At 33.8% G+C, this 13,404-nt stretch overlaps 1 protein-coding gene across 6 annotated transcripts in view; it reads left to right on the forward strand.

Annotated features, from left to right (window-relative positions):
* Nucleotides 1-13,404, forward strand: part of LOC129243114 (NAD(+) hydrolase sarm1-like) — an 86,024-nt gene that overhangs the window by 54,545 nt on the left and 18,075 nt on the right. For 5 of the 6 annotated variants that reach the window (XM_054880251.1, XM_054880248.1, XM_054880255.1 and 2 more), the window contains exon 3: nucleotides 53-428. In XM_054880251.1, the coding sequence (XP_054736226.1) occupies nucleotides 53-428 (376 nt within the window). The remainder of the gene's footprint in view (nucleotides 1-52; nucleotides 429-13,404) is intronic. The other variant, XM_054880249.1, reaches the window with a different exon arrangement.

Below are 13,404 nucleotides of genomic sequence, written 5' to 3' on the forward strand. Positions count from 1 at the left end.
GAATTCCAATTAATGCTTATAATAATATGTTTTAAAATTTGTTTGTTTTTAGAATCCGGTCATCCATTGAAAATCTCGTCGACAGCGATGCAGAACCATTGGTTACATTTCCCGATACTGATGATGATCGTCACAATTTGGCCGATTTGGTGAGCGCTTCGAATGGCAAACTTATGACCAATGGACTGAATGGGTCGGGCAAAATTGTTGATACCGTTAAATTCGAAGAGAAACGTACAAAGACCGAATCGAAGACGAAAGTTGTGGCCGATGGTTTCAGTACGGAGCAAGCAACTAGTAATTTGGCCGAAATGAAACGGCTACAAACGGGTGATATCGATTATCAGGAAGCTAAAGCGGCAGCAGCGATGCGAAATCGCACAGAAATGGATGGCGTGAAAACCGAGGAAAATGCCGCCGTTATACAGGTGAGTTGGAGATAAAAATTGGGAATAGGAGAGAAAATTTATTTGACAACGGTTTTGATAGCTTTGATAATAAACGAAAAACAGTGATGCGGCTAAGCGGACGCTTTTAGAGAAAAACTTTGCTTTTGAAAAATCTTGAAAAGCAAGTCGTTTCAAAATAAGGTTTTAATACCGTAAAAATATGGAGTTGAAGGCTATATATTTACTGTTAATGTAGCAATTATTTAATTTCATTATTTTTTTGCAACCATTAGGGCGCCTAGAAAGACGGCGCTAATGATTCTTATTAAAATTGTACTGGTATGGAAGACAGTTGTTAGGCGAATTAGTGAAGAGCTGATTGGCTTATTTGGTAGTTTTATCAGTAAAAGATGGATCGCAGGCAACAAATATTAGCTACCCTGCCACTAAGAAATATTCTTTATTTTAATCTTAATTTAGAATTACAATTACACGAACAGAAAGGTAACCATAGACTCATTAAAGATTGGAACTCTGACGCGAATACTGATATGAAAGCTAAATACTTGGCATTACAATTTACTCTAAACTAAACGGATGGTCCTTCCCGTTTAATACAAAAAAAGAAATTAAATTAAAAATCGCTTTCGGCAACTGTACTGGCTGCTAGGACCTTAGTTAAAGCATCCGGTGCAAAACAAAACCTTAATCGTTTTTTACTACACTTGAACACATAAATGAAAGAAAAACAAGACGAATTTGTACAATTTATGTAAAGGGACTAATAACAAGTGTTAGGTGTTAAACACGAGAGATGATTAACGATTTTTTATGGCCGGAATTGGATCGTATTGATCTGCACAACGTTTATTTTCAACAAGGCGGCGCTACGTGCCACACAAACAACAAAACCATGGATCTTTTACGGGAAAAGTTTCCGGACCGTGTTATCTCTAGAAGAGGTGATCACAATTGGCCACCGATATCATGTGATTTAACAGCTTGTGACTTTTTTCTTTGGAGCCACGTGAAAGAGAAGGTCTACGCCAACAGCCCAGGGTCGATTCAAGACCACAAAGATGGAACTCGTGAGGCTCTCGAGGACAAATTGCAGCCACTTTACAATTCGGTTATGGAAAATTTCATAAAAAGGATATTGTCCTGTAAGCGTGGTCGTGGTGGTCATTTGTCTGATGTTATTTTCCACTATTAACGGCATACCTTCCTCTGTATAATGAAATAAACATCTGGTCATTTATAAAAAAAATAGCATTTTTCTTTAAATCTCAAAATAACACCTCTTATTGGAAAACCCTTTATAAGTACATATATTACATACGAGTACATACACATATCCACATATCTATTTATATATTGAATCTGTGCTATTTTCAAGTACATCCACTGCGATCAAATATATTCATAACCTCAAAACTATTAATAATAATAATAATTGGCACTTACATTCTTTGATGGGTGTTTGGCCGAGCTGCTCCTCCAATTTTTGGTCTGTGTCTTGATATTTTCCTACAGTTTTATGTCGCCTCCGAACGGCAGATGAATTTTTATGAGGAACTTTTTCATGACAGAAATGCACCTGGAAGCTCACCATCGTCTGACAAAGGGCAGCCGCTATTAAGAAAAACTGTTTCTGTCAATTGGTGTTTCATGTCTAGGGCCCTACCGAATATTAGTCACGCAGCAGTCTCTCAAAATGAGTATAATTGGTAATTTTTTGAAACAATCGAGGCTCTTATTTTCGGCAAGCAGTTTAGTTTATGTGGCCCTAACCGATTTCTGTTTTTACCCTTAACGTATGTTATAATAGAAAAAGCTGTCTAGGTGCCTGCATTTGAATAAGGTTTAGTTAATATAATGGCAATGATTTTTTGTTTTTGTCTTTTACATTTGGAAGTGTATAGTCAACGTGCAAGTATATAAAAATATCTCATTTTCTTTTTCTGTTCAAAAACTAATATACCATAAAAGGGAAAAATTATCTTATTTTCGTATCACTGCCATTGCATGCTTTCAGTTTACCATTTCATACGAAATTTTAGATTTACTAGGGGAATGAAATGGGAAACAAAAAGCGCAACTTGCTGCATACTTACAAGCGAAGAGAAAGTTAAATGCAAGTTGTTTAAACGGATGTACATATAGCCTATTTATTATTGTATTGTGGTCATGTTGGAAACTTTTCATTCAAACAGCACCCTTTGAAGTTCTAGTTAACCAAAGTTTAGCATTATCTAAATTATATTTGGATTACTAGACACGCCCGCTTACACGAGCCTGCATAGGGATGCCGATTATTTTCTGCTTGGGTTTAAACCACAAATAATTAGCATTTAATATTTGCAAGCGATAAATTAAGGAATTCGTTATCTTTTGCACTGCACAGAGTTTGCATTACGAGAATTGACCCAATCCAAGCAATGGTACCACTCACTAATACTTGACAAGCTTATCTTAGATTTTTGAATGTGCGTTTTAATACTTCTTACAAACAAAATGACTTACAATTTAAATATGGTTACATATGAGAAACTTTTTCCATGGTCGAAATACACTCTGAGGTTAGCCATTGCTTGCCTAAGGCGCGCCGCTATTAGAACAAACCGCATCATTTATGTTGTCTCATGCTCGAGAAGTTTATATCGAGCACGACGTGACAACACTCAGATTAATAACCGTTATGCGCAAGCACACGCGAACGCCATTGTTCCATTTATTTAAATATGATTGGCATAAACTTGAGATTGACCCAAATAGTTTGGAAAAAGCTTAGTGCTGTGACAAATCCTTAACACTTGGTTGCCCGGCAGGAAAAACTGAAACTAGTAAAACAAATTTCATGTTCGGCACTTTTGCTATTTCGGTGATATTACGAACAACTACGCTACACATTTCGCGACTACACTGGAATGTAATTGAATTACTTAGGCACGAGCAGAACTTTTTCTCATGCCTTTGAAATTTAGTTTTATTTAATACCTCAGGGTATTCTCTCAATCTTACAAAACCCTTCTGAGCGATGTGCGTTAGTTGTTGCTATTTATTCCTATGTTGCTATTATTAGGCTGTTCAATAAGTTTTGCGGTTCGATAAGAAAACACACAATTTTATTATTCAGCATAGTCTGCCTGAACATCAATGAACTTGTTTCAACGAGATTCCTATTTGTAAATTCCATCCCTGAAGTGAGAATCTGGAGGGCTGCAACATACGCTTCGACAACTGTTATGGCCTCATTATTTGATGAAAAACGTTTTCCAGGCATGCATTTTTTTAGGTCTGGAAACTGTTGGATGTCGCTAGTGGCCAAATCTGGTGAATACGTGGATGCTCTAACAATTCGAACTTTAATTTATGGATTTTAGCCATTGTCAAAAAATGCTCTTATGAGACGGTGCTTTGTCCTGATGAAAAAGATTTTTTTTGCTTTGCAAAATGGGTGTTTTTCACGAATTTTTTTACTTCAACTGGTCTAAATAGTTGCAATAATATTCAGAATATATTGTTTTACCAGTTTTTAAGTAATCCACAAACAAAATTTCTTTCGCATCACAAAAAACTGTTGCTAACACCTTCTTGACCGATTTATAGACACGAACTCGTTTCGGAGTCGAAGAACCAGATTCACACCACTCGTTAGCCTCTTGTTTTGATTCAGGATCATTATTATAGACCCAAATCTTATCCATAGTGATGAATAGATGCACAAAAGTCACTTTATCCATTCGAAAACGCTCTAAACTCGCATTCGAATGTGTTTTTGTTCCATTGTGAGCGAATGCGGCACCCAATGTGCACACAGTTTTCTGAAATGCAATACTTCAGTCAAAATATTGCTTATACTACCCAATGAGATGCCTTCTCCTAAATCTCTTTCAGTCACTCGACGATTATCTAATACGATATTCCATATTTTTTTACGATTTCTGGTGCTGTTGCTGTTTCTGTTTTTGGATGTCCTTGACGTGGATCATCTTCAAGTTTAAACTCAACAACCCATATTTTTACTGTACTAATTGATGGAAAAGTCCTTATACACTTTCAACATTCGTTCATAAATTTCCGTTCCTTTTAAGCTTCCCAAAAAATAGCATTACCTCCATTGCAAAAAGTACTGTGACACGTCGATACTAAATGGCTGGTAAACAAAGAATGAATTGACAGATTGAAATGAAACTTCACTTATGTTCTAATGAAGAGTCTACATACGTAACAAAAAACAACACAAAACAGAGAGGCTAGTAGCAACACCCTCTCTTATCGAACCGCAAAACTTATTGAAAAACCTAGTAGAATTTGACGTCATTTTCGTAGTTTGTTCACAAATAAGTCGCTTCTTTCTATTATCTTAGATCTTATTATACAAAAGTTTGTTATTTTCACATTTTTCACCCAGTTCAATCCAACAGCTTTTCTAAAATTATTTCATTACAAAATTAATTCCCGAAATTTCAGTTCAATCTGCGCTAGACATTGAAAATATGACTAATATGCAAAATAACTGAAAACTATCTAGGAAAGCAATACATAATCAGGACGAAGTGAATATCTTACATCGAAAAATACATGAAGTATAAGCATTGCCACTTCAGTCCTTGCTTATTCCAAAACGAGCTGGAATGAGTTTTAGTCTAAATTCTCTAAATGCTCACTAGTAAAAAATTTCTCTAATAGTGTACTTTTCTGCAAGAAATACTGGATTTTCCTGCAGGGAATGCCGGCATGTACGTATTTGGCTTACAATGTTTTGAAGCTTAAGCTTTGTGAGGAATGCGACAATGCGTTCATTTGTACACAAACATTTATGTGATGAAATTGCAGAGCTAAAGAAGGGAAAGCCCAACAACTCGCAGCAGCATAGCAGCCTTCAAATACTCAAATGCTACTATATAATGTATGTATATATGTATGTATGTATATATGAAGATTAGTGGGCGCCGTAGCCAAATCAGTTGCTGCATAACTACCATTCGGAAGCGCACGGGCTCGGAACTCCGCGCACGAGGCACCAATTGATAGAAAAAATTTGTTCTAATAGCGGTCGCTCTTCGGCAGACAATTGCAAACTTCCGAGTGTATTTCTGCCATGAAAAAAACCTCATAAAAAACTGTCTGCCGTTCGGAAGCGGCTAATGCACTGATTGTCTTCCACATCATTTGTTCATCTTCTTGATGGCCGTCCGTCACCTTGCTACTGCCCAAATTCACACAGTTAAGAATCTTCTTTGCAATTCTGTTATCATCCATTTGAAGTACGTGTCCTAACCATCGAAGACGTTGCGCTTCTATGAAGTGCACTATATTTTGTCCGTTTATCAGTTCTTCGATGTTATTGTGATGATTTATTCTATAAGAACCCTCAGGTGCTCGTACAGAATCGAAAATTCTCAAAATTTTACGCTCAAAATCTAAGAGATAGTTTTTTAGACTAGTAGTAAGAACCCATGTTCCACTTCTATGCGTTGCTATTGACCTTATAAGGGTCCATGACAAGAGTTTGTTTTTAAGCAGTTTCAGGTGTGCGAAAGTGCTTATATTTGTAGCCTGCAGTCTGTCGTTTATGCAGTTAAGCGGATCTGCTGTACTACTTAAGTTTACTTTTGGTACTTGAAGGTTTCGACTTTTAAATGTCTGCTATTTTTTTGCTCTCATTCTCACAGTGGGCTTCGAACCAATACCCAACAAACGGCAGTCGCGTACAAACTCATACGACTACTACAGTTTATTAGAATAAGCATACAATAAAATTCCCTGTATCATATCTGGGAATCCCCTGCCCTTGGAAAAGTTTACCCCAACAATCGCACTTACGAACAACAGAGCTGATATTTGGTAGTCTCTGCCTTGTACTCGTACGCATTTACATTTACACACATTTTGGATATATTGCATATTTGCATGTTCCTTGTACTCGTACATGCGTTTGTGTATGTAAATTTGTGTATTGCACCATATAAAACAATCCCATTTTCGCGCCACGATATTCCATAGCGGATAATCTTTCGTTTTGTGAAATTATATTTTATTTCGTCGACATAAGTCAAGTCGACACTGGCACGCAAGGCTGACGGTGACAGTGATTAACTAACGGTTCTTTTTTTTAATAAATGTTGGTAAAATAAGAAGCTTAAGTGGGAGGTAACTCGCATTCTCGCTTGAGGAATTTCCACTGCACGAAGGACAATTCAATAGAGGACATTCGGTTGGAAAGAGAGTGTAAATTTGTGCTTGATAAGAACGGAAACTCCTTCTTCTTCTTCAACTTCGAAGTAGAAGCATGGAAAAGTATAAACGAAATATAACTACGAAATGGAAGTGAAGTGAAATATGAAGTTTCATTATTAAATATTTAACATCGCACGAATTCTTTCATTGCCAATGCTTTGCAAAAGAAGAGATTAGTTTGTTTGTTAAAGGGCTAAAAGCAAATGGGAAAAGCGTCACACCACTTCCACTTGCAATGCCAAGGGCGTTAACTCACAACCAACAAAAGAATATCGATTTTCACTTTGGTGCTCTTAGCCTTTGCATGTGCCTTTTGTACGTCGTTAGGTTGGAAAAGGAGCAGCGCGTGTTTTCCGTTGGTTGCTTGCTTGGAAGTGTACAATAGGTATTTTCCAAATTTATTATATAAGTGAAATTTAGTTGGAATAAAGTGGCTTTCAAGTGAACAACATATGGCTGGCCAAGCTGTCGCGTCGCGTTTGTTACACCAATTTTTGTGATAAGCCAGTATGTTGCTTACAAGATGTCTGCTAACTCCAAGTCATTGTTTAACACAAGGAACAGCCGTATGCCATTATACAAAGCGAGCGCGTCCGCAATCCATATTCGGAAAGTTAAAGGTAAATGAGTGAATAAGGATATGTGCTCTTCTTAAAATAAATATTATGTATATTTGTCGACGTCACCTTGTTATTATGTCAAAGTGCTCAAGTGCAGGTCCTTTCAAAAAAAGTGTATAGAGGATAACTGTGCATCTTATATAATATTATTGTATGCTTACATATCGACTCTTGTAGTGCAAGGTGGTGCAAAATTAATCATCCGATTTTAATCAGGAATATTCTTTTTACTAAACATAAATAAACATGATTCTGGCCGTAGCCGAATGGATTGGTGCGCAACTACCATTCGGAATTCACAGAGAGAACGTCGGTTCGAATCTCGGTGAAAACACCAAAATTAAGAAAAACATTTTTCTAATATCGGTCCAACCCATTCGGCTACGGCGTTTGTTTAGTTTTACTGATGCAAAAATGAGAAAAAATATATGAATAAAGTTTGTTTACTGCTTACACATTTTCCAAAGGTGACGGAGAACCAAGAAAAAAAGCCGTTTTCAAACAAATAAGAGTGCATATGTGTTTGTAACATACAAAAAAGTGTAATTGTGTCAGAGTTTCGGTCACGCAGGTTTTGCTGGGATAGGAAGGGCGAAGACAGAGACTATTAAAAATTGCACTAAGTTCATTAAGAGACCTTGTAATGGGTACTTAATTCCAATAATATGATTCAAAATTTTAACATGCAACGGAAAGTGAAAATTGAAAACGCAATGACATTTGGGTGTATTGAAGCTCCAGTAAATCCAGATAATTAATTCGACCACAGACATCTCTAAAATTTATCTCACCTTTCCTATGAGATTGTGGTCGTAGCTAACATCACACAGACTAGTCCACTGCCTGGAAACTGGCAAAAAACAATAAGTATATTAATAAATAAACATCATAAATACAGCTAATTTAGAAAATTAATATATTTGCACTATATTCACAATTTAAATAAAAAACTCATATGCCCGTCGATGGGTTAACTGCTTATATTCATATTCCAAAGCATTAAGTTGAATATCCAATTCAATGGAAATATCCCTTTTCCATGATATATTATTTTATTCAGCAGCATTGCGTTTATGGCCGTGAGCTAATTAATTTCACGTGTATCTTATCTTTATGTCTATCATTTACAATGACAATAAATCGAGTGTTAGACTGCCACCAAAATATTTCAGTTGGACTTCGATTAGGTTAGATTTTTGTGACAGTCGGTTTAGAATAGCCAATTCACTTAAGTCATATAGGTACGTTGTGGTACCACTTAGGAACATGAAAACCTCAGTGTGTATTCATCATGAAACCATTTAGACGCTCTTATGAAGCGTAAGATAGGACTTATCCCACACCGGATATTTCAGTAAGAGAGTCAAAGAGAGTGTTTTCCTAACAACCTTGCTTTATTCCTAGCTAAGGCTGGACAGTTACAGAGGAAGTGTTCCACTGCTTCTCCCTCTTCATTGTCTCTAGAACTTCTGCAGTATTCAAGAGAAAATAATCATAGCCTACAAGTGTGCCTGCCTAATAGCTAATAACCGGTGACATAAGTCACAACCTTCGAGATGTTTTCGCGTGAGAGGTTGAGCAATTCTCCTGCCCTTTGACAGATGATTCTAGTAATATTTCTTTTGAAAAAAAAACTCTATAGCCTACTTTATTTTCTATTATTATTATTTTTTAGCTTCAATCCGTCCGTGTAAAATTGTATTTCCCTTCCAAGGCCATGGAGAAGCCTTTGAATGGGTGGGTGGGTTTAGGGAAAAAGTAGTCGTTTTCAATTGGGTTTATTCAGCATTTGTTAATTTCTAAATATCAGCATTAAAATGATTGAAAATGTCTCCTCCAAACGGCGATTGTACCTCGGCAGCCTCGACGTAAACAGCAGCCAAGTATATATTCCTCCTCAGAATCATTTCGATTATAAAAACCGAATGTGAATTATAGAAACAGTTTGCCGTAAATGTTCTTAAAAAAATTGTAAAGCCAAACTCCTCCTCCGAATTGGAATGTGAGTCTTGATGTTGTTCCGCAAATGAAGAGACCTACGGTTTTACATAAGATGCCTTCGAATAACTGATGGCTTTTAATGAGAAGCTTTGCCATTGCCGAAAGAAGAGCGACCGCTATTAAAAAAACATGTTACTATTTAATGCCCGCAACATTACACCTGCCACCTCTTGTATGTTTGCCACACATGAGCATACTAGACGATGGTGACATGTAGCTTTTAATTATATGAGGATCAAAATTTTAGCGATGTACGATCAGAATTTTGTTTGCGGCTTTATGTAGCAAAACTTTTTTTTTGCATTTGTCATTCCCTGCAAATTCCTATCACATTTTCATAAAATTTCTTTTAAATCTTGGAAAAACTTATCAATATAAAGCATAAGCTAATTCTCGTTCTAACCCACTTTTTTCACAAAATTTGTGAAACTGCTGTTGTTTCGACCTGCTCTGTGTTAGGCGTCTATGTTAAACAAAATCTCAACTGACACTTCTATTAACAAAAAAGTTGATGAAAAAAATATAATAAATAACACACATACATACATATGCTAGATGTTGGCAAAACGCCAATGCAATAGCAACAGCAAACATGAGGCTTGCGAGAAAAAATAAAAGAAATTCACTTTTTATTGGATTGACATCATAATTTTTTTATAACGGCCATACATGCATATATTCAAATAAAATAATAAATGCAGATCGGTTTAATTACAAAAATTGTTAGCAATGTAAATTAATTAATAAGTTAATGAAATTTTTGCGCCATGAGCGAATTTAAAGCTGTAAGCAGTGAACTTGTATTCGAACATCCTTCTCCCACTAATTAAAAAATTATTTTTCGCATCATTGAAAGAGTTCATACGATCATTCGCGCTCAGCGAAGATCCACTACCCTTACTAACACTACTAAATCGCTTATGCTACCCTGCCTGCGGTCAATGAGTTTGTGGGTGTATGTGCGCCGCTAAAGAGTTACATGTGTGCCAAGTTCAAGTTCATATACTTACATATATTTAAATATTTACAAAGCACATTTTCCTTTTGCTCTCAGCGCCCCAAACTTTGCTCTTTTGCGTTGCTCATCTGCCAAGAGCCTGCCTCTCAACGATTGAAAATTATTATTTTTTTTAATTCCTTTGATTTTGTTGTTTTTCGCCTTCTTCGACTTTCGCCACCATCAACGCCTAACAGTATGAACCCCCAATCTTTTTGCATTCGACAATTTCAGTCTTTCGCCAACAGCTAAACGATCGAGACGTGATTCAGTGGTTGCGAGGTTTTCCGTGAAAATTGTGTTGCGTCTGTCGCGGCCACCGTTGAATGAACGACGGTTGAGCGCGCTACGAGATTACGAGAAAATCGAAATAAAATATTGTATCTATGCGTATGCGTGTGAAAAATTCATTTTGCTCTTCTTCTTCTATCTTATACATATGTAGTACAAAGTGAATATGTATTTTATAGATAGAATACTTCCGAATTTTATTTATACGCTATGTTAACGCGAAATGCCCAAAACAAAGTCGAAAAATGTGTGGGAAAAATAGATTCGACCTTCGTTGACTGGTGATAGACTTGAACGTCAATTGGCGCGTCCTTTAAAAAAAGTCATTAGCGCGTGGATAATAAGATTTTTAATTTTCGTTAAAAATTCAAATTCTTAATCTATTTTGCTATTTAGAGAAAAAATAATAAAAAAAGTTAAAAATCAATAAAGTACACTATTCGTTGAAAATAATTTGAAAAAAAGCATAAAAAATAATCGAGTAAACTATTCGAAAAGCTTTGTTGAAAATAATTTGTAAAAAAACGCATTTTTTATATACACACATACGTAACTATCTCACAAATAAATCTAAATTGAAGCTCACAATATCGAAATCAGTTACATTTCTTCTTATAAACTCACCAAAAGTTTTCGCCCTGCACCAAAACGACATTGGGCGACGTTTTTATATTTAAGGACAGACAATAAGGCGCATATATGTATGTGTGTGCATATATAGGCAACGACAAACCTCCGAGTGTATTTCCGCCATAAAAAAAGCTATCATATTGCTGAAACAAAAACCAAAATATCATCGATTTTGCATTATTGAAATAAATTATTTTTTCGAAAATTCACACACAACTCAAACTTCATTTTATATACAGTTTAAAATCAGTTATTGCATTTCTTAAAGAATTTAAATTTTTATAAATTTCTAGCTTTAATTAAAATTTTTGAACTTAACGAAAGTTTTCGAACTTAATGAACATTTTCGAACTTAACGAAACTTGAGTTCAGTTTTTATTATTTTGCCGCTAAGTAGCAAACGAACTAGTAATACAATATTTTTTATTCGTTAAGCCTGACGAAACATATCTTTAATATATAACACATTTTAAAACTTAGCCATGCTTTTCAAACTTAGTGAATGTTGTTTAGTAATAGTGAATTTGAAACTTAGTCAAAATTTTTATGCTTAATGAAAACTTAATTAAAAACTAACGAAAAATAAAAAAATAGTTTTTAAATTTAAATTCAGTGGCTCTTAAATTAATTAATATCGTTCCAAAACTTATGCGACTTACCCTAAAAACTATATAAGTATAATATTGAACTCAGGAGTTTTAATATAATTGTAAAAAACGTGTTTCAAAACTCAATCAATCAATTACAATTGCAATCATTACAATTCAATCTTCAATGAACGTTTAGAAGCCTTAGGACAACGCAGGGTACAAATTTAAAGAAAATTTTGAAGCTTAACAAAAATTTAAAAAATTGAACTTTAGTTTTAAAACTTAAGAATCTTTAAAATTTCGTTTCTATAAACACAGAATCAGTTATTTAAAACATTTAACTAAAGTTATTTAAAAAATTTAACTAAAGTTATTTAAAAAATGTAACTTAACTTATTTAAAAAATTTAACTAAAGGTTTTGAAAAAAAAATGTCAAGCTTCAAAACTTAACGATACTTAAATTTGGTTTTAATAAATATTTAAAAAAGTTATTTAAAAACTTAGTTACAAAATTTAGAACTTAACGAATCTTTAAAATTTGGTCTTTAAAATTTTAGAACCTAACGAAGCTTTGATATTCGGTCTTTACAAAATTAAAACAAGTCATATTAAAATTATATCCGCTTACCTCAAAAATTGTGTAAAAATAGAATCAAAAATGTTAATACTAAAACTCCAGAATGTATTCCGTTACATTTTAAAACTTAAACGTTTTTCAACTGACAGAGAACAAATAAAAGTGATAAATATTTTCAAACTTTTAAAGATGTTCCAGTATTCGCGGGTATCCACTTAAACGGAATTAACGATTCCTATTATTAAACGATTTTTATTAGAGCTAAAAAATTTCTGAAAATTTTGAAACTTAATAATTGTTAGAAAATTGAAACTTAATGAAGATTTTGAAACTTAACACAATTTAAAAATTTAACGAAAGTTTTAAAACTTAACGAAACTTTGAGATTTCGTTTTTTAAAACATAAAAAAAGTTATTTAAAAATTAAATTAAGTTATATATAATAAGTTTTTGTTTTAAAAATACACGAAACTTAAATTTGATTTTTATAAAATTTTATAATTTAACTACAAATTTCAACTTAACGAAACTTTGAAGCTATGTTTTTATCACAAACAAAAACGCTTACCTTAAAAATTATGTAAAGTTTAAATCAAAAATGTCAATCCTAGAAGCCCATTATGTATTCCGTTATATTTTAAAATTTAACGAAACTTTGGAATTTCGGCTATAAACATACCAAAAGTTATTTAAATCGAAACTGAATGAAATGAAATTTTTGAAACTTAACAAAATTTAAAAAATTTATCGAAAGTTTTAAAACTTAACGAAACTTTGAGATTTCGTTTTTTAAAACATAAAAAACGTTATTTAAAAAATTGAACTAAAGTTATACCTATATAATAAATTTTTGTTTTAAAGCTTAACGAAACTTAAATTTGATTTTTTAAAAGTAATTAATAAAATTTAACTACAAATTTCAACTTAACGAAACTTTGAAGCTATGTTTTTACAAAAAACAAAAACGCTTACCTTAAAAATTATGTAAAATTTAAATCAAAAATGTCAATACTAGAAGCCCAGTATGAATTCCGTTATATTTTAAAATTAAACAAGTTTTTCAAC

This window comes from Anastrepha obliqua, chromosome 3, assembly GCF_027943255.1.
Source record: "Anastrepha obliqua isolate idAnaObli1 chromosome 3, idAnaObli1_1.0, whole genome shotgun sequence".
In the NCBI taxonomy this organism is placed as follows: domain Eukaryota; kingdom Metazoa; phylum Arthropoda; class Insecta; order Diptera; family Tephritidae; genus Anastrepha; species Anastrepha obliqua.